Raw genomic sequence first — 22,519 nt, 5'->3', positions numbered from 1 at the left:
CACATAGTAAGAAAATCTGAAAATCCCTGTGGGCACACCCTGCACTCTCAACACACAGACAGGAGAGCACAGAGCACACAGTAGAGAACTCACAGTGCAGAGACAAGGTCGTTAGCAGATACCTATTCTCTCTCTGTTCACAGTATATCACCCCAACACATGAGGTGAGGATGAGTGGGATCTTGCCAAGTCCCATGCAAGACCACCATTCAATCCTATAATGAGTCCAGAGAGAGAGAGGGAGAGAGAGAGAAAGAGAGAGAGAGAGAGAGCACTGAACCATCAGAGAGAGACCACTCTCCTAAAGCATCAGAGAGAAAAAAACTTGGAAAGCAATACAGACAGAGAGGGAGAGGCCGAAAGAGTCAGAGAAAAAACAAAGGACCTGAACAATACAGTCCCTGGCTGCGCCCCATCTGGCCCCCTATTCTATATAGTACATTACTTTTGACCAGGGCCTATGGCTACACTATAAAGGGAATAGGGTGCCATTTGGGACACACACCTGTATCCTATTGTGCCCTGTGCTGAGTATCTGAATGTGATGAATACCGTAGAGGAGCCCTGCTCTGGGCTGGTGAACAGACAGAGAGACAGTAGAGAAGCCCTGCTCTGTGCTGGTGAACAGGTAGAGAGACAGTAGAGGAGCCCTGCTCTGGGCTGGTGAACAGGTAGAGAGACAGTAGAGGAGCCCTGCTCTGTGCTGGTGAACAGGTAGAGAGACAGTAGAGGAACCCTGCTCTGGGCTGGTGAACAGGTAGAGAGACAGTAGAGGAGCCCTGCTCTGTGCTGGTGAACAGGTAGAGAGACAGTAGAGGAGCCCTGCTCTGGGCTGGTGAACAGACAGAGAGACAGTAGAGGAGCCCTGCTCTGGGCTGGTGAACAGGTAGAGAGACAGTAGGATGTGGGTGGGACACCATCGATACCTCTGTCTCTTCTGGCTACGGCCCAGGGAATACACCTCCACAGTTCTGTCTCTCTTCCCTACACTCTATCTCTCTTTTTACCTCTCCCTTTCCCTCTGGTTACTTCTTCTTCTATTCCTCCCCTCTTTCTCCCTTTCTGTTTCTTTCTACTTTTGATATTTTCTTTTCCGTCTTTAGGAGCCGACATAGTCACAGTGGACGAAGTAGAAACACTGAGAAATCAGTGGGAAATAGATTGAGTTCCAGAAAGACAGTTGTATTCTGTGAAGGGTTTTAATATAATCCTCTAACATGTCCTTCCTCTGGCTCTGCTCTCTGATTGGATATTATGTTACCTCTTGATTTTGAGTCGTGGCAGCAGTGTACTTTATTTATATTTAACTAGGCAAATCAGTTAAGAACAAATTCTTATTTTCAATGACAGCCTACCAGGGAACAGTGGGTTAACTGCCTTGTTCAGGGGAAAGAATGACAGATTTGTTTTATTTTGTCAGCTCGGGGATTCGATCAAGCAACCTTTCGGTTACTAGTCCAACGCTCTTACCACTAGGCTACCTGCCTCCTCGCTAGGCTACCTGCCTCCTCGCTAGGCTACCTGCCTCTTCGCTAGGCTACCTGCCGCCCCGCTAGGCTACCTGCCGCCCCGCTAGGCTTCCTGCCGCCCCGCTAGTCTACCTGCCTCCTCGCTAGGCTACCTGCCTCCTCGCTAGTCTACCTGCGTCCTCGCTAGGCTACCTGCCGCCCCGCTAGTCTACCTGCCTCCTCGCTAGGCTACCTGCCTCCTCGCTAGGCTACCTGCCTCCTCGCTAGGCTACCTGCCTCCTCGCTAGGCTACATGCCGCCACGCTAGGCTACCTGCCTCCTCGCTAGGCTACCTGCCTCCTCGCTAGTCTACCTGCCGCCCCGCTAGTCTACCTGCCTCCTCGCTAGGCTACCTGCCTCCTCGCTAGGCTACCTGCCTCCTCGCTAGGCTACCTGCCTCCTCGCTAGGCTACCTGCCGCCCCGCTAGGCTACCTGCCTCCTTGGTAGGCTACGTGCCTCCTCGCTAGGCTACCTGCCGCCCCGCTAGGCTACCTGCCTCTTCGCTAGGCTACCTGCCGCCCCGCTAGGCTACCTGCCTCCTCGCTAGGCTACCTGCCGCCCCGCTAGGCTACCTGCCTCCTCGCTAGGCTACCTGCCGCCCCGCTAGGCTACCTGGAGTTGGAGCGTCGAGAAGTGATCTGCCGTTCTATATGGTGGAAGGATTTTACACACACACACACACACATATATACACACACTTACAATACACACACACACACACACACATATATACACACACTTACAATACACACACACACACACACACTCACACATATATACACACACTTACAATACACACACTTACAATACACACACACACACATATATACACACACTTACAACACACACACACACACACACTCACACATACATACACACACTTACAATACACACACACACACACACACACACACACACACACACACACACACACATACATACACACACTTACAATACACACACACACACACACTCACACATACATACACACACTTACAATACACACACACACACATACACACTCACACATACATACACACACTTACAATACACACACACACACACACTCACACACAAACACACACTCACACATACATACACACACTTACAATACACACACACACACACACTCACACATATATACACACACTTACAATACACACACACACACACACACACACATACATACACACACTTACAATACACACACACACACACTCACACATATATACACACACTTACAATACACACACTTACAATACACACACACTCACACATACACACACACACACACACTCACACATACATACACACACTTACAATACACACACACACACACACTCACACATATATACACACACTTACAATACACACACACACACACACACACTCACACATACATACACACACTTACAATACACACACACACACTCACACATATATACACACACTTACAATACACACACACACACACACTCACACATACATACACACACTTACAATACACACACACACACACACACACACATACATACACACACTTACAATACACACACTTACAATACACACACACACACACACATGTTGAACGCAAACACACACTCACACACACAATACACACACACATACACGTTGAACGCAGACACACACACACACACTCACACACACATTCACACACTTACAATACACACACACATACACGTTGAACGCAGACACACACACACACACTCACACACACACATACACACACTTACAATACACACACACACACACACGTAGAACGCAGACACACACACACACTCACACACACATACACACACATACACATTGAACGCAGACACACACACACAAACACTCACACAAACACTTAACAATACACACACACTTACACATTGAACGCAGACAAACACAAACACTCACACACACACACACACACACTCACACACACACACACATACACATTGAACGCAGACACACAGACACACACACACATACATATTGAACACACACACACACACACATATTGAACACACACACACACACACACACACACACACACACACACACACACACACACACACACACACACACACACATTGAAGGCAGACACACAGTCACACACACACACCCATACTTTATACACACATACACACATTGCCACACACACACACCGTAGATATGCGAGTCCACAAAAACAAACCATGCTGTTTTGATCCTTGTCGAGAGCTCCAAGTCTGTCTCGCATGATCACACACTCCCAGACAAAATACAAACATCATGTCAGCCATTCAACACGTCCCACTTCAGCTGTGTGTGTTCAGGTGGAACCAAGCCACAGGACAAACTCTACATGCTCAACACACCCCTGGCACGACACACACTCACATACCCCTGGCACGACACACACTCACACACCCCTGGCACGACACACACTCACACACCCCTGGCACGACACACACTCACACACCACTGGCACGACACACACTCACATACCCCTGGCACGACACACACTCACACTCCACTGGCACGAAACACTCTCACATACCACTGGCACGACACACACTCACATACCACTGGCACGACACACACTCACACACCACTGGCACGACACACACTCACATACCCCTGGCACGACACACACTCACACTCCACTGGCACGACACACACTCACATACCACTGGCACGACACACACTCACACACCACTGGCACGACACACACTCACATACCCCTGGCACGACACACACTCACACTCCACTGGCACGACACACACTCACATACCACTGGCACGAAACACTCTCACATACCACCGGCACGACACACACTCACATACCACTGGCACGACACACACTCACACACCACTGGCACGACACACACTCACATACCCCTGGCACGACACACACTCACACTCCACTGGCACGACACACACTCACATACCACTGGCACGAAACACTCTCACATACCACCGGCACGACACACACTCACATACCACTGGCACGACACACACTCACACACCACCGGCACGACACACACTCACATACCACTGGCACGACACACACTCACATACCACTGGCACGACACACACTCACATACCACTGGCACGACACACACTCACATACCACTGGCACGAAACACTCTCACATACCACTGGCACGACACACACTCACATACCACTGGCACGACACACACTCACACACCACTGGCACGACACACACTCACATACCCCTGGCACGACACACACTCACACTCCACTGGCACGACACACACTCACATACCACTGGCACGACACACACTCACACACCAATGGCACGACACACACTCACACACCACTGGCACGACACACACTCACATACCCCTGGCACGACACACACTCACACTCCACTGGCACGACACACACTCACATACCACTGGCACGACACACACTCACACACCACTGGCACGACACACACTCACATACCACTGGCACGAAACACTCTCACATACCACCGGCACGACACACACTCACATACCACTGGCACGACACACACTCACACACCACTGGCACGACACACACTCACATACCCCTGGCACGACACACACTCACACTCCACTGGCACGACACACACTCACATACCACTGGCACGAAACACTCTCACATACCACCGGCACGACACACACTCACATACCACTGGCACGACACACACTCACACACCACCGGCACGACACACACTCACATACCACTGGCACGACACACACTCACATACCACTGGCACGACACACACTCACATACCACTGGCACGACACACACTCACATACCACTGGCACGAAACACTCTCACATACCACTGGCACGACACACACTCACATACCACTGGCACGACACACACTCACACACCACTGGCACGACACACACTCACATACCCCTGGCACGACACACACTCACACTCCACTGGCACGACACACACTCACATACCACTGGCACGACACACACTCACACACCAATGGCACGACACACACTCACATACCCCTGGCACGACACACACTCACACTCCACTGGCACGACACACACTCACATACCACTGGCACGAAACACTCTCACATACCACCGGCACCACACACACTCACATACCACTGGCACGACACACACTCACATACCACTGGCACGACACACACTCACATACCACTGGCACGACACACACTCACATACCACTGGCACGACACACACTCACATACCACTGGCACGACACACACTCACATACCACTGGCACGACACACACTCACATACCACTGGCACGACACACACCCACATACCACTGGCACGACACACACTCACACACCACTGGCACGACACACACTCACAAGGCCGCAGGGGTCCTTCCATGTTTATTTATCTGTGTACACTGGCTAGTATTTGTGTGTGTGTGTGTGCGTGCGTGCTTGTGTGTGTGTGTGTGCGTGTGTGTGTGTGTGTGTGTGTGTGTGTGTGTGTGTGTGTGTGTGTGTGTGTGTGTGTGTGTGTGTGTGTGTGTGTGTGTGTGTGTGTGTGTGTGTGTGTGTGTGTGTGTGTGTGTGTGTGTGTGTATGCGTGCGTGTGTGTGTGTGTGTGCGTGCTTATCAGTTCAGGATGAAGTGTTGGGATGTATTATCTCTCTGGGAAAGAGTATCCTACATAATGCTCTCGTTGATCAACGCTACAGGAAGAATGAGACAACTGAGCATGTCTAGTGTGACTAGTGTGAGTCAGTCACACCGACACACATACACACATTCTCTCTCACTTTCTCTCTCAGACAGACACACACACACACACACACACACACACACAGATATGGTGTGGTATATGATAGGATATGGTTTCCCTCCCACTCCCAGGCTCTCTGACTGATTGATTTGTAATGAGATCCTATGTCATAGCCCCAGTTTCACGGCGTTGTCTCAGAGCAGGGACTTATTAGATACTGGACCACTGACTATAAGATACATGGGAAGAGAAAGGAAGAGGGGGAGGGAGGGAGTCAGAGAGAGAGAGGAAGAGGGGGAGGGAGGGAGTCAGAGAGAGAGAGAGGAAGAGGGGGAGGGAGGGAGTCAGAGAGAGAGAGAGGAAGAGGGGGAGGGAGGGAGTCAGAGAGAGAGAGAGAGAGAGAGGAAGAGTGGGAGGGAGGGAGTCAGAGAGAGAGAGAGGAAGAGGGGGAGGGAGGGAGTCAGAGAGAGAGAGGAAGAGGGGGAGGGAGGGAGTCAGAGAGAGAGAGAAAGAGGGGGAGGGAGGGAGTCAGAGAGAGAGAGGAAGAGGGGGAGGGAGGGAGTCAGAGAGAGAGAGGAAGAGGGGGAGGGAGGGAGTCAGAGAGAGAGAGGAAGAGGGAAGAGGGGGAGGGAGGGAGTCAGAGAGAGAGAGGAAGAGGGGGAGGGAGGGAGTCAGAGAGAGAGAAAGGAAGAGGGGGAGGGAGGGAGTCAGAGAAAGAGAGAGGAAGAGAGGGAGGGAGGGAGTCAGAGAGAGAGAGAGAGGGAGAGAGAGATAAAGGGCTATTAAGATGAAGAGATGGGGAAACTTTCTCAAGGTGACTGCCGCAGATAACGACAAACATACAAATGAGTCCTGGAAGTGTTTTAGCTGTGAATGTAAAAAGGGTTGAACTGCTAGTGTATGGCCTAGTCTTACATAACAACCTATTCTTTATGGTTACATAACACAGAGAGAGAGAGAGATGGGGGAGAGAGAGAGATGGGGGAGAGAGAGAGATGGGGGAGAAAGAGAGATGGGGGAGCGAGAGAGATGGGGGAGAGAGATGAGGGAGAGAGAGAGATGGGGGAGAGAGAGAGATGGGGACTAGAGAGAGATGGGGGAGAGAGATGAGGGAGAGAGAGAGATGGGGGAGCGAGATGAGGGAGAGAGAGAGATGGGGGAGAGAGAGAGATGGGGACTAGAGAGAGATGGGGGAGAGAGAGAGATGGGGGAGAGAGAGAGATGGGGGAGAAAGAGAGATGGGGGAGCGAGAGAGATGGGGGAGAGAGATGAGGGAGAGAGAGAGATGGGGGAGAGAGAGAGATGGGGACTAGAGAGAGATGGGGGAGAGAGAGAGATGGGGGAGAGAGAGAGATGGGGGAGAAAGAGAGATGAGAGAGAGAGAGAGAGAGAGAGAGAGAGAGAGAGAGAGGGGAGGGAGGGAGATGGGGTGAGAGAGAGATGGGGGAGGGAGAGAGAGAGGGAGGGAGGGAGATGGGACAAGAGAGAGAGAGAGAGAGAGATGGGGGAGGGAGAGAGAGAGAGAGAGAGGGAGGGAGGGAGATGGGCGAGAGAGATGGGGGAGAGAGAGAGATGGGGGAGAGAGATGGGGGAGCGAGAGAGATGGGGGAGAGAGAGAGATGGGGGAGAAAGAGAGATGAGAGAGAGAGAGAGAGAGAGAGAGAGAGAGGGGAGGGAGATGGGGTGAGAGAGAGATGGGGGAGGGAGAGAGATGGGGGAGAGAGATGAGGGAGAGAGAGAGATGGGGGAGAGAGAGAGATGGGGACTAGAGAGAGATGGGGGAGAGAGAGAGATGGGGGAGAGAGAGAGATGGGGGAGAAAGAGAGATGAGAGAGAGAGAGAGAGAGAGAGAGAGAGAGAGAGGGGAGGGAGATGGGGTGAGAGAGAGATGGGGGAGGGAGAGAGAGAGGGAGGGAGGGAGATGGGACAAGAGAGAGAGAGAGAGAGAGATGGGGGAGGGAGAGAGAGAGAGAGAGAGAGGGAGGGAGGGAGATGGGCGAGAGAGAGAGAGAGACCCCTGACTAACTCAATCTCATTATGCCCATTCTAACATTCATTTCCTAGTTCTGATTAGCGTCATGCAGTCATTTCCGCTATCATCCGGGCATCCCCCTATATGTAGCATGACGTAAGGATGACATGGTACACTATGTAAATCCATCCCTGTGGGTTAAGCAGTGATACAGGCCACTTTCACTTTAAGAAATGAAACATTTATTTTCAATGTATATTTTCATGCCAATATATCCACATACCTACTTCAGTTTGTGTCTCTCTCCATTGACTCCACCGTAAAACCGAAATTATACAGAATTATTCCTTGTAAACTAAATAATTGTCATCCTCTACCAATCCCCCGTCTACCCCCGTCTACTGGCAGTCATGATTGGCTCCTTCGTTCGTCATTACACTTCCTCCTGGTCTTTTCTGGCATCACACTTAGAGGGATAATAAAGAGATGGAGTAGTGGAGGGGTAAAGATAGGGGGATAAGAGAGGAGAGAAAGTAAGACTGTCAGTCCTACTAATGGAACCGTTGTTCTATCCGTGAGCCACTTAGGGAAGAAATGCAGGGAACCAATCCATGAAAAACGTATTCTTCTGTCTTTTACTTCTCTCCGTCTTAATTGACTTTTCTGATGTGTAAAAAAATAAAAAATAGCCAACTTGACATCTTCAACAGACTCTTTGATCACAGGGCACCTCAAGCCCTTGGAGATCATTCAGGTTCCCCGTCTTCTTGTTTTCATGAGCTATTGCTATTTCATTCTTACCCGTTTGTTATTCTATCGTTCATTTTCTACCTTTGTCACTCTCTTTCTTCATGTCTTTCTCTCACACTTTAGTTTTGTCTGATCGACGGCAAAGCCCCCTTAGGGACGGACTGATAACCCCAGCACACACCTATACACACACACAGACGCACGGGGCGTCTGTGTGTGTGGTTCACATTCCCTGTACGGATATTTCCACATTTCCCCTCTGAAATGCTCTCTGTAGCCTAGGTTTTTACGTCCCATTTCTGACACCAATGTACAATATATTTTGATGGAAATATAGGCTAGGGCCTACAGTTATGACTAGTAAGATCAGGTGGTCAGGAACAACTCTTGGCCCTTCTTATAACAGTAACACCTGACTCTAAAACCCTACTGGACGCAACATTTGACCAAAAAGTCATGTTATGCAACCAAATTTGGAATGATAGACTTGTGGATCCTCCTACAACTCTGCCTAAAGCTTTTAAAGGGAAAACACAGAGAGGTGTGTATTCCACCACAGAGAGGTGTGTATTCCACCACAGAGAGGTGTGTAATTCTACCACAGAGAGGTGTGTATTCCACCACAGAGAGGTGTGTAATTCTACCACAGAGAGGTGTGTAATTCTACCACAGAGGTGTGTATTCCACCACACAGAGGTGTGTAATTCCACCACAGATAGGTGTGTAATTCTACCACAGATAGGTGTGTAATTCTACCACAGAGAGGTGTGCATTCCACCACAGAGAGGTGTGTAATTCTACCACAGAGAGGTGTGTAATTCTACCACAGAGAGGTGTGTATTTCACCACACAGAGGTGTGTAATTCCACCACAGAGAGGTGTGTAATTCTACCACAGAGAGGTGTGTATTCCACCACACAGAGGTGTGTAATTCCACCACAGAGAGATGTGTATTCCACCACACAGAGGTGTGTATTCCACCACAGAGAGGTGTGTATTCCACCACAGAGAGGTTTGTATTCCGCCACAGAGAGGTGTGTAATTCTACCACAGAGAGGTGTGTATTCCACCACACAGAGGTGTGTAATTCCACCACAGAGAGGTGTGTATTCCACCACAGAGAGGTGTGTATTCCACCACACAGAGGTGTGTATTCCACCACATTAGAGGTGTGTATTCCACCACAGAGAGGTGTGTAATTCCACCACAGAGAGGTGTGTATTCTACCACAGAGAGGTGTGTATTCCACCACAGAGAGGTGTGTAATTCCACCACAGATAGGTGTGTAATTCTACCACAGAGAGGTGTGTATTCCACCACACAGAGGTGTGTAATTCCACCACAGAGAGATGTGTATTCCACCACAGAGAGGTGTGTATTCCACCACAGAGAGGTTTGTATTCCGCCACAGAGAGGTGTGTATTGCACCACAGAGAGGTGTGTAATTCCACCACAGAGAGGTGTGTATTCCACCACAGAGAGGTGTGTATTCCACCACAGAGAGGTGTGTACTGTTCCTGAGCCATCTTCCCCTCTCCCTTCATTTCATTGTTACTGTATGGGCATGACCTCTCCCAGTTATACGGGATTATGGTTATTTTCCATTCAGAGATATTCTGCATTTTACATCATCATGATGATGTGGCCGGTGACCACTTTTTCTTGAAAGTCCAATATCTTGAAAACTTGACGGCTGACATGCAAAACATTTTGGGACTGTATCAACAGTGGACTAATGAAAACAAAAGATTGTTTTTGAGTGGAGTCTCCCTTTTAATGGAACGGCCATTAAAATGTCATTATGGCAACACAGAAATCACCTTTAAAAAGCAGCGATTCCCGCCGGCTGCTTTGTGTAATGGAGGTGATACATTCCCCAGTGCTGGCGAGAGAGAAGAAGAAGCCCTAATGTTGAGGAACATTAATGCTAATCTCTCTGTATTCTAATCTCTCACAAATTATGTTTCCTCCATGCTCTTCCCCTCTGCTAATACGCAAAAACAAGAGATTCATTTCCCAGAGAAAAGAATTGCCCAGTGGAACATTGAATTAATTCTTGATGAAAAAGGTAATGCAATTAGCCTTAGCGCTTCATTGTGGGTGGGCAGTGTTGTGGTGGGAAAAGTCCTCAGCTACTGTTCACTGCACTCTGTTAGCATTTGGCTAACCTCCGCCATTTTGTTGCTTTTCTCTGGGAGTAAAACGGTGGTTTGATAAAGTGGCATCAATCATCAATTGCCACCATGGCTGCTTGTTCTCAGCTATTCAATAGTGGATGTAGACACAGGAAGCCAGGTAGGGTATGGATTCTCTGGACAGTCAATAACTTTAATTGATTGATGAAGTGCCAAGGAGCCATGTACCCTTTTGAAGGCCTGAGATTGACATCCCTGCGGTACACTAAGGGATGTAGGTCACCGCTCCATCAGTTTTCCCCCATCAAAGTAGCTGTTTAATGTCAACAATTCAACTCAATGGATATGTATGTTGTATTTAAGCCTCTGTTTTAGTGGGTGCAGTAGGTGACACTATTCAAAATGAACAAGCTTCAGTCACCCGACAGACAGCTTGATTGGTTACATGTGGCTCAGCCACTGTTGAGCCCTTAAAGGCATTAATCGTGCTCCGAGCACAACCAGTGACAACATCACAATTAGGGTCTTAATCGTCCATGTCAACCAATTGCACTTCCCGTTGAATAACGTTACTATTTTATCCCGCCGAAGTGCGTGTTAGAATGCACAAATTTGACTGTGATTACACAACTCATTAATTTACATCCCAACCTCTTGCTCTTATTTACTCCATTAACTCAATACTTTAGTCCTTTTAACATTTTAGCAGCTATTTTTAAATATTCCTAAAATATTGAATGAATAATTCAAACAGTGCTCCAAGCTAAAGCCATGGTTGAACCTCACAAAATGGTGCCATGTGGGGAAGGTTTTCCGCTAAATAAATCCACATAGCTAATTAGATAAAGCAATCAATGGAGATGTTTGCGAAATGTGGGGGTCTGGAGCGGACAGATAGCGGCGTGCTGCGCGCCGCGACCCACTCCAGCAAATGAGCTTGACCCCTTGTGTCAAACCAGGAAGTGCTGTGGGAAAAGGCACGGACAGGGGGCCAATGGGAATGAACCGTCTGTCATACCACAGCAGTGAACAGGCACAGTCAAAACAAAAACTCTCCCTTGGTGTCCCTCTCTCCACTGTATTCTACAGTAGTTATGTCAACCTCCACCATGGTTACTACAAGGAGAGGGGAGAGGAGAGGAGGGGAGGGGGGGTAAAGAGGGATGTGAGAGGAGAGAGAGAGAGGTGGGTAGACTGTAATAAAGTTGAAGCAGTAGGAGGCTGTCAACACTAATAGATGGGAGAGAGAGAGAGAGCGAGAGAGAGAGAGAGGTAGAGAAGGAGAGTAGAGGGAGAGGAGGAGAGTAGAGGGAGAGGGAGAGGGAGAGGGAGAGGAGGAGAGTAGAGGTAGAGGGAGAGGAGGAGAGTAGAGTGGAGGAGAGTAGAGTAAAGGAGGAGAGTAGAGGAGGAGAGTAGAGAGAGAGGAGGAGAGAGAGAGAGAGAGAGAGAGAGAGAGAGAGAGAGAGAGGTAGAGAAGGAGAGTAGAGGGAGAGGAGGAGAGTAGAGGGAGAGGGAGAGGAGGAGAGTAGAGGTAGAGGGAGAGGAGGAGAGTAGAGTGGAGGAGAGTAGAGGAGGAGAGTAGAGAGAGAGGAGGAGATGGAGAGGAGGAGAGAGAGAGAGAGAGAGAGAGGGGGTAGAGGAGGAGAGTAGTTGTAGAGGGAGAGGAGGAGAGTAGAGAAGAGGAGTGTAGAGAGAGAGGACGAGATGGAGAGGAGGAGAGAGAGAGAGGTAGAGGAGGAGAGTATAGGTAAAGGGAGAGGAGGAGAGTAGAGGTAGAGTAGAGAGTAGAGAGGAGGAGAGTAGAGGTAGAGGAGGAGAGTAGAGGTAAAGGAGGAGAGAGAGAGAGAGAGAGAGAGAGAGAGAGGTAGAGAAGGAGAGTAGAGGGAGAGGAGGAGAGTAGAGGGAGAGGGAGAGGAGGAGAGTAGAGGTAGAGGGAGAGGAGGAGAGTAGAGTGGAGGAGAGTAGAGGAGGAGAGTAGAGGTAGAGGAGGAGAGTAGAGGTAAAGGAGGAGAGAGAGAGAGAGAGAGAGAGAGAGAGGACCTAAAGAGGGTGGTGAATGTTAAATGTAATAGAGTAGTCCATTCTACACTCTACCTGGCTGAAGCATGACTGCCCACCATTATGCCCCAACAGTGATCAGAACACACACTGGGTCACTGGCCACTGCAGGTACCTGTCATGCTGGAGAAGGTTTATGTTGGACAGACTTTATGGAAATACATACTTGGATAGCCCTTTCATTAATGTTTAGTAGACCTGGGTTGCTGAACTACACAAAAGTGATGGGCAATCTTTTCTGAGATCTGAAAATAATGTGGCGACAGCTTCCGGAGATAATGCTGACTGTAGGCTTTAGCTCAGGGTGATAACATGGTCCTAAGCTCCACCGGAAGACCTGGACCCGGGTTTGAAACCTGCTTGTTCATATACAGACACTGGACACACCTTTCACCTGTACACACTGAACACAGATGAAACATGTTCTCTCCCTATAACCCTCTCTTCCTCTCTCTCTCTGTCTCTCTGTCTCTCTCTCTCTCTCTCTCCTAGGAACAGGGAAGGATCGGCGTCATCTTCAACGTGGGAACAGATGACATTGTCATCGAGGAGAGCGCGGTGATGGTGAGCGACGGCAAATACCACGTGGTGCGCTTCACACGCAGCGGTGGCAACGCTACCCTGCAGGTGGACAGCCAGCCCGTTATCGAACGCTTCCCCTCAGGTAGGACCGTAGGGAGGGAGGGACGGAGGGAGGGAGGGAGGGAGGGAGGGAGGGAGGGGGGGAGGGAAGGAAGGAGTGAGGGAGGGATTAAAGTATCAGATGAACTAAAGGAATACAGTGGGAGAGAAAGTGAGAGAGTAAAATAATATGGTTGTTTTGTTGCAGGCCATCATCTTCTATGAGTCAGTATACCACCCAGTCATGTATTACATAGCAGTCCTACTGCTACTTAATCATGAATAGCCAATGACAAGTAAAATGGTTGGTCATATTAGATATATTGGTTATATTATTGTTGCCAAAACAAAAACTCTCACTTGGTGTCTCTCCACTGTATTCTACAGTAGTTATGTCAACTCCCTCCACCATGGTGACTACAAGGAAGACATTTTCTGTTTCTGATCCCTGATCATACTGAGCTGGATCTATCCACACTGTTAGAACCATTATCCAGGAAGGCAAGGAATGATTCAGTAATGGTTGAATTGTCATATTAATAATGATGCTTTTCTTACACACCAATGGGTGTTTCACTAGCCTGGGGACCCGTCTCTTCAGCTAACCGACTCCCTGTAGTCCATGTCATGTGTCTTTGGCAAGGACAAGGAGTGGAATGTTAGCTAAAGAGACTGGTTCTCACAGTGTTTCAGAATCATTCAGAAAGGTCTGATTCAAATTGAGGGTTTTCTCCAGTAAAAGTTTGAGCTCGCTGGTTGATTCTCCTGTTGCGTGCCTGTTGTCTCATTCTATAGCGCCAATTACTACTGTCTCTAGGGAATTCATGGTTGGATAAGAAAAAGTTCACAAAAGTTTGTTTATGGTTAACTCTAAGAAAATACACCCACTCCACAGTATGAAATCCCAAACCCTGCCTCTGTGGAGTGATATCCAGGAGTAACACTGCCTCTCTCTCCTCTCTGAAAAGTCTAATTGAAGTTAAAGTTTAACATGGTTAAGGTAAGGTTTAAGGTTAGGGTTTAGGTAAGGGTTAAGGTTAGGCTAGGGATGTCTCAAGGATCCCGAATAGGTCCATGTATCACAACCAGGAAGAATAGAACGCCAAATAGAACACAGAAGAATAGAACACAGAAGATTAGAACACAGAAGAATAGAACACAGAAGAATAGAACACAGGATAGAACACAGAATAGAACGCAGAATAGAACACAGAAGAATAGAACACTGAATAATAGAACACAGAAGAATAGAACACAGAAGAATAGAACACTGAATAATAGAACACTGAATAATAGAACACGGAATAATAGAACACGGAAGAATAGAACACAGAAGAATAGAACGCTGAAAAATAGAACACAGGAGAATAGAACGCTGAAGAATAGAACACAGAAGAATAGAATGCTGAAGAGTAGAACACAGAAGAATAGAACACAGACGAATAAAACACTGAATAATATAACACTGAATATAACACAGAATAATATAACACAGAAAGATAAAACACAGAAGAATAAAACACAGAAGAAAAAAACACAGAAGAATAGAACACAGAAGAATAGAACACAGAATAGAACATCGAATAGAACACAAAATAGAACACAGAAGAATAGAACACAGAATAGAACACCAAATAGAACACAGAAGAATAGAACACAGAAGAATAGAACACTAAATAGAACACTGAATAGAACACAGAAGAATAGAACACTAAATAGAACACAGAAGAATAGAACACTGAATAGAACACAGAAGAATAGAACACTGAATAATAGAACATTGAATAGAACACTGAATAGAACACTGAATAGAACACAGAAGAATAGAACACAGAAGAATAGAACACTAAATAGAACACTGAATAGAACACAGAAGAATAGAACACTAAATAGAACACAGAAGAATAGAACACTGAATAGAACACAGAAGAATAGAACACTGAATAATATAACACTGAATAATTGAACACAGAAGAATAGAACACAGAAGAATAGAACACTGAATAGAACACTGAATAGAACACTGAAGAATCGAACACAGAAGAATCAAACACAGAAGAATAGAACACAGAAGAATAGAACACAGAAGAATAGAACACCGAATAGAACACCAAATAGAACACAGAAGAATAGAACACAGAAGAATAGAACACTGAATAAAACACTGAATAGAACACTGAAGAATCGAACACAGAAGAATCGAACACAGAAGAATAGAACACCGAATAGAACACTGAATAGAACACAGAAGAATAGAACACTGACTAGAACACTGAAGAATAGAACACATAAGAATAGAACACCGAAGAATAGAACACAGAAGGATAGAACACTGAATAGAACACAGAACAATAGAACACTAAATAGAACACTGAATAGAACAAAGAAGAATAGAACACTGAATAATAGAACACTGAATAATAGAACACAGAAGAATAGAACACAGAATAATAGAACACAGAATAATAGAACACAGGAGAATAGAACACAGAAGAATAGAACACAGAAGAATAGAACACTGAATAATAGAACACAGAAGAATAGAACACTGAATAATAGAACACGGAAGAATAGAACACTGAATAATAGAACACTGAATAATAGAACACAGAAGAATAGAACACAGAAGAATAGAACGCTGAATAATAGAACACAGGAGAATAGAACGCTGAATAATAGAACACAGAAGAATAGAACACAGAAGAATAGAACACTGAATAATAGAACACTGAATAATAGAACACAGAAGAATAGAACACAGAAGAATAGAATGTTGAAGAGTAGAACACAGAAGAATAGAACACAGAAGAATAGAACACAGATGAATAGAACACTGAATAATAGAACACTGAAAAATATAACACAGAAGAATAGAACACAGAAGAATAGAATGCTGAATAATAGAACACAGGAGAATAGAACACTGAATAATAGAACACAGAAGAATAGAACACAGAAGAATAGAACACTGAATAATAGAACACAGAAGAATAGAACACAGAAGTATAGAATGCTGAAGAGTAGAACACAGAAGAATAGAACACAGAAGAATAGAACACAGAAGAATAAAACACCGAATAGAACATCAAATAGAACACAAAATAGAACACAGAAGAATAGAACACAGAATAGAACACCAAATAGAACACCGAAGAATAGAACACAGAAGAATAGAACACTGAATCGAACACTGAATAGAACACTGAATAGAACACAGAAGAGAACACAGAAGAATAGAACACTGAATAGAACACAGAAGAATAGAACACAGAAGAATAGAACACTCAATAGAACACAGAATAATAGAACACTAAATAGAACACAGAAGAATAGAACACTTAATAGAACACAGAAGAATAGAACACTGAATAGAACACAGAAGAATAGAACATTGAATAATAGAACACTGAAGAATAGAACACAGAAGAATAGAATGCAGAAGAATAGAACGCAGAAGAATAGAACACAGAAGAATAGAACACAGAAGAATAGAACACAGAAGAATAGAACACTGAATAGAACACAGAAGAATAAAACACAGAAGAATAAAACACAGAACAATAGAGCACAGAACAATAGAACACAGCAGAATAGAACACAGAAGAATAGAACACTGAAGAATAAAACACAGAAGAATAAAACACAGAACAATAGAACACAGAAGAATAGAACACAGAACAATAGAACACAGACCAATGGAACATAGAACAGTAGAACACAGAAGAATAGAACACAGAAGAATAGAACACTGAATAGAACACAGAATAATAAAACACAGAACAATAGAACACAGAAGAATAAAATAGAGAAGAATAGAACACAGAACAATATAACACAGAACAATAGAACACAGAACAATAGAACACAGAAGAATAGACCACTGAATAGAACACAGAAGAATAAAACACAGAAGAATAAAACACAGAAGAATAAAACACAGAAGAATAGAACACAGAAGAATAGGACACTGAATAGAACACAGAAGAATAGAACACAGTAGCCGGGCAGCCTGTTGACACCAGCATGTTATCTCTGACTTTCATTTCCTTGTAATTGAATTCGGAGGCCTCTTTTCTTCCTCTGTTGTTGTTGTTGTTGTTGTTGTTGTTGTCGGCGTTGTTATTTTGTCAGTCGAGCGTTTCTCTTTTTCTCTCCCCTCCTGCTGATCGAGGTTTTAGAGTTTGTTTGTTTGTCGGTTTAGTTGTTGGGGCTGATGCTATTGTTGCGTTGTGTGTTTGGGGTGGGGTGGAGGAGGAGGAGGAGGAGATGAGGGGGTTTGAGGGGAACGGGGGTGCGCTAGGCAGATTATCTTTACTCATTTATGTTGGCTACATACACAGTATATTTAGAGTGGCTCTTTGAAGGTTCCCTGTCTGTCTGTCTGTCTCAAGTCTTCCTGAGGAAAAGCGGAGCTGCTGCGCATTAGGAGTGCAAAGCTCTGATGGGACGGAGGGATAGAAGAAAGGAGGTAGGAAGGGGGACTTCTAATTAACCCAGGGGGTGTGTGAAGTGAAATAGGGGAGAGGGGTACATTTTAAGAAGGAGGAAGAATGGCGTCGGAACAGAAGTCTGTGACACAAATTATTATTAATCCACTGAGTTTGTCTGAAGGAATCGCTCCGAAAAATGGAACAGAATTGACTTATGAACTTACAAGTCATAGAATAGAATGGTAGACCTGTGTGGACATAGCACACTCAAGGCACTCTTACCAGAATGATAAAGATCAATGGCCTTTATTACAATGAATGATCTATCGGGGAGAATATGTCATATCCACCGGTCGACCAAGAACCAGATCAACTGCCGATGCAGACTGAATGGCCACAGTCGAACAATTTCCAGGTAGAGATTCAAAATGCGGTCCGGATTCTCCATTAATGTATATCTGGCTGATTTATTTCTGTCTACACTATAGGAAAATGGTCTCTCATGGCCATTTTGGATCAGTGCAGAGAGCCTCTCTGCGCAGCCATAGCGTCTGTAAATGCATGTGCCTGCTTCCCAGCCGAAACGGTTCGGAAGAGTAGGTGCATATATTATGACGACATTTTGTGACGCTTTTGTTGGTTTTGGACTTCGGCGAGGGTTTTTTCGGGTTGATCGGGAACACAACATTTTCTCTTGAGGCAAGCTGAAGCCGGTAGCTGAAGTCTACACCCCTTAGCTGGGGATTGATCAATAGTAGGAATTCTTCAGTCTTTGTTGTCATTCAACGAGACACAACACGTTTTCATTGAGAAAAAAAGATGGCTGGCTGGAGGAGATGAGGGGAACTCCTCCTCATCTCATAGACTGTGGGCAGGTGATTTGGAGGGCAACCGGTAACAGGGACAGACTGGGGAAAGATAAGCTCTCCCAGAGGAGGGAGGGAGGGAAGGGGTAGAGGGGGGGGGGGGTTCGCTGTCATAGCATTGCAGGGAGCTGAGGTACTAGCTGAAGAAGTAAAAAAAACACACATATTACATTGCAAGACCACCGTCCTTGGTGTGAAAGTAAAATATTAACCACTGAATAAGAGAGAACAGGTAGACTGGCTTTCTGAAAAGAATCAATTTTACATCTTGGGTTTTGAGAACTGCCCTCAGTTCAACTGCAGCAAATAGCAACCATTCAACAACCTCAGCATCAGATTCCCAAGGTAGGCTTTACAAGAACAGGAAGTGTGAGGAAGCTGTGGTGGGTCAAACATTCAACAACCTCAGCTTCAGATTCCCAAGGTAGGCTTTACAAGAACAGGAAGTGTGAGGAAGCTGTGGTGGGTCAAACATTCAACAACCAAATACCTTTGTTGATATTTTTTGGGGAAAGCTCTAGAGTTGATGCCGTTGCTCCGTACTGTGTGCGTGTGGGCGTGTGTGCGTGTGTGCGTGTGTGTGTGTGTGTGCGTGTGTGCGAGCGTGTCACAGCATACCCCAGCCTAGACAGAGGGCAGACACGAAGTGACACAGTACCACCCCTGTCACCTCCAGGCCCTCAAAACAGCATTATTGGATTCTTCTCCCCAGATGCAGGCCCAATAAAACCATCATGGTCTCACACAGAGAGACCAGGTCTGGGTGTTTAAGGTCAGACAGATGGGGTATCTCTCCACATGGGCCACTATTGCCCACAGATTGGTTTTACACCTATGTTTGTTTGTCTGTCAGATATAAGTGATGGAGACAATAGCAGGACAGTTACCTCTAAAATAAGTAGGAAGTAGTCTCGGTTTAGTGTTGATGGTAGAGCAGGACAGTTATCTCTATAAGAAGTAGGAAGTAGTCTCAGGTTAGTGTTGATGGTAGAGCAGGACAGTTATCTCCATAATAAGTAGGAAGTAGTCTCAGGTTAGTGTTGATGGTAGAGCAGGACAGTTATCTCTATAAGAAGTAGGAAGTAGTCTCGGGTTAGTGTTGATGGTAGAGCAGGACAGTTATCTCTATAAGAAGTAGGAAGTAGTCTCGGGTTAGTGTTGATGGTAGAGCAGGACACTTATCTCTATAAGAAGTAGGAAGTAGTCTTGGGTTAGTGTTGATGGTAGAGCAGGACAGTTACCTCCTATAAGAAGTAGGAAGTAGTCTCGGGTTAGTGTTGATGGTAGAGCAGGACAGTTACCTCTAAAATAAGTAGGAAGTAGTCTTGGGTTAGTGTTGATGGTAGAGCAGGACAGTTACCTCCTATAAGAAGTAGGAAGTAGTCTTGGGTTAGTGTTGATGGTAGAGCAGGACAGTTATCTCTATAAGAAGTAGGAAGTAGTCTTGGGTTAGTGTTGATGGTAGAGCAGGACAGTTACCTCCTATAAGAAGTAGGAAGTAGTCTTGGGTTAGTGTTGATGGTAGAGCAGGACAGTTATCTCTATAAGAAGTAGGAAGTAGTCTTGGGTTAGTGTTGATGGTAGAGCAGGACAGTTACCTCCTATAAGAAGTAGGAAGTAGTCTCAGGTTAGTGTTGATGGTAGAGCAGGACAGTTACCTCTAAAATAAGTAGGAAGTAGTCTTGGGTTAGTGTTGATGGTAGAGCAGGACAGTTACCTCTATAAGAAGTAGGAAGTAGTCTCAGGTTAGTGTTGATGGTAGAGCAGGACAGTTACCTCTATAAGAAGTAGGAAGTAGTCTTGGGTTAGTGTTGATGGTAGAGCAGGACAGTTACCTCCTATAAGAAGTAGGAAGTAGTCTCAGGTTAGTGTTGATGGTAGAGCAGGACAGTTACCTCTATAAGAAGTAGGAAGTAGTCTTGGGTTAGTGTTGATGGTAGAGCAGGACAGTTACCTCTATAAGAAGTAGGAAGTAGTCTCAGGTTAGTGTTGATGGTAGAGCAGGACAGTTACCTCTATAAGAAGTAGGAAGTAGTCTCAGGTTAGTGTTGATGGCAGAGCAGGACAGTTACCTCTATAAGAAGTAGGAAGTAGTCTCAGGTTAGTGTTGATGGTAGAGCAGGACAGTTACCTCTAAAATAAGTAGGAAGTAGTCTCGGGTTAGTGTTGATGGTAGAGCAGGACAGTTACCTCTTTAGAGCAGGACAGTTATCTCTTTAGAGCAGGACAGTTATCTCTATAGAGCAGGACAGTTACCTCTATAAGAAGTAGGAAGTAGTCTCGGGGTAGTGTGAGCGTGAGTTAGGTCTTTCCTCAGATAGACCCATTTATATCTCCACAACCAAGCTAACGTACAACAACAAGACCTTGATGACATTTTTGCATTTTAGTCGACTGGCTGCAGAGTCTCAAGAGCTCAAGGGTTAGGAATCTTGTGTTCTGATGGTTTTAAGTTCCCATATAACAGGTTTCCTCCTCTCCCCTGGTTATATGATGGTGTTTAACACAGTGTGAGGCCAGTGAGCCTCTCTCCTCCTCCTCTGTCGTGGAAGTCGATGAAACGAGACACACTAAGTATTACCTTTACCAAGATGGCTATAATTTGATTTAAGTTGCAACTAAGAATATTGCTCTGGTCTAGTGTGTACAGTATGTTTCTATGTGCCTCTATCTACAGCACCAGCCGAGGATTAACAGGAGCAGAAGCACTATGTTCCTTACATGACTAGTCACATTGTCATCCCACATTCAATTCCCTATAGCTGGGCTGTCTCCAGATGATTGCCATATCTGTCGCCTCGTAACTACATCATTATGACCAGTTGAGTACACACTGTCCCAACACACTTTCCTGATCCAGGGTGTTTGCAGAACACCACCAGTAAAGCTGTCTCATGGCTTTGGCTCCTGGCTGTGCCTGAGAAGAAAGGAGCTTAGAGAGAGAGATAAACATTTTGAGGTACACAGAGAGAGGGGGAGGAAGAGGGAAGCGGGGAAAGAGTTAGGTAGGGAAGGAAGGAAGTGGTGAAATTACAATGAGAGCAAGAGAGAGAGCGAGAGAGGGAGGGAGAGGAAAAAAGGAGAGGTGCGCAGAGAGAGGGGGGCACAAGAGGAGAGAGGGGAGTGTTTCCGTAGCGATGTCCACCTACCCTCAGAATGAGAGGTGATAATTGGGATAATTCACTGTATCACCATACCAGTGGGTCAGAAGTTTACATACGCTAAGTTGACTGTGCCTTTAAACAGCTTGGAAAATTCCAGAAAATTATGTCATGGCTTTAGAAGCTTCTGATAGGCACGTGTACCTGTGCATGTATTTCAAGGACTACCTTCAAACCCAGTGCCTCTTTGCTTGACATTATGGGAAAATCAAAAGAAATCAGACCTCAGAAAAAAATGTGTAGACCTCAACAAGTCTGGTTCATCCTTGGGAGCAATTTCCAAACGCCTGAAGGCACCAT

General features: G+C 45.9%; 1 protein-coding gene across 8 annotated transcripts in view; it reads left to right on the top strand.

Annotated features, from left to right (window-relative positions):
• The window catches only part of LOC110500696 (neurexin-2), a 1,050,333-nt gene that overhangs the window by 986,165 nt on the left and 41,649 nt on the right, over positions 1–22,519 (top strand). For all 8 annotated transcript variants that reach the window (XM_090214789.1, XM_090214786.1, XM_090214788.1 and 5 more), the window contains one exon: positions 13,634–13,805. In XM_090214789.1, coding sequence (XP_090070915.1) covers positions 13,634–13,805 — 172 coding nt within the window. The remainder of the gene's footprint in view (positions 1–13,633; positions 13,806–22,519) is intronic.

This window comes from Oncorhynchus mykiss, chromosome 21 (assembly GCF_057628025.1).
Source record: "Oncorhynchus mykiss isolate SJ-2025 chromosome 21, ASM5762802v1, whole genome shotgun sequence".
NCBI classification, from domain to species: domain Eukaryota; kingdom Metazoa; phylum Chordata; class Actinopteri; order Salmoniformes; family Salmonidae; genus Oncorhynchus; species Oncorhynchus mykiss.
This window is presented reverse-complemented; position numbering and strand designations above follow the sequence as displayed.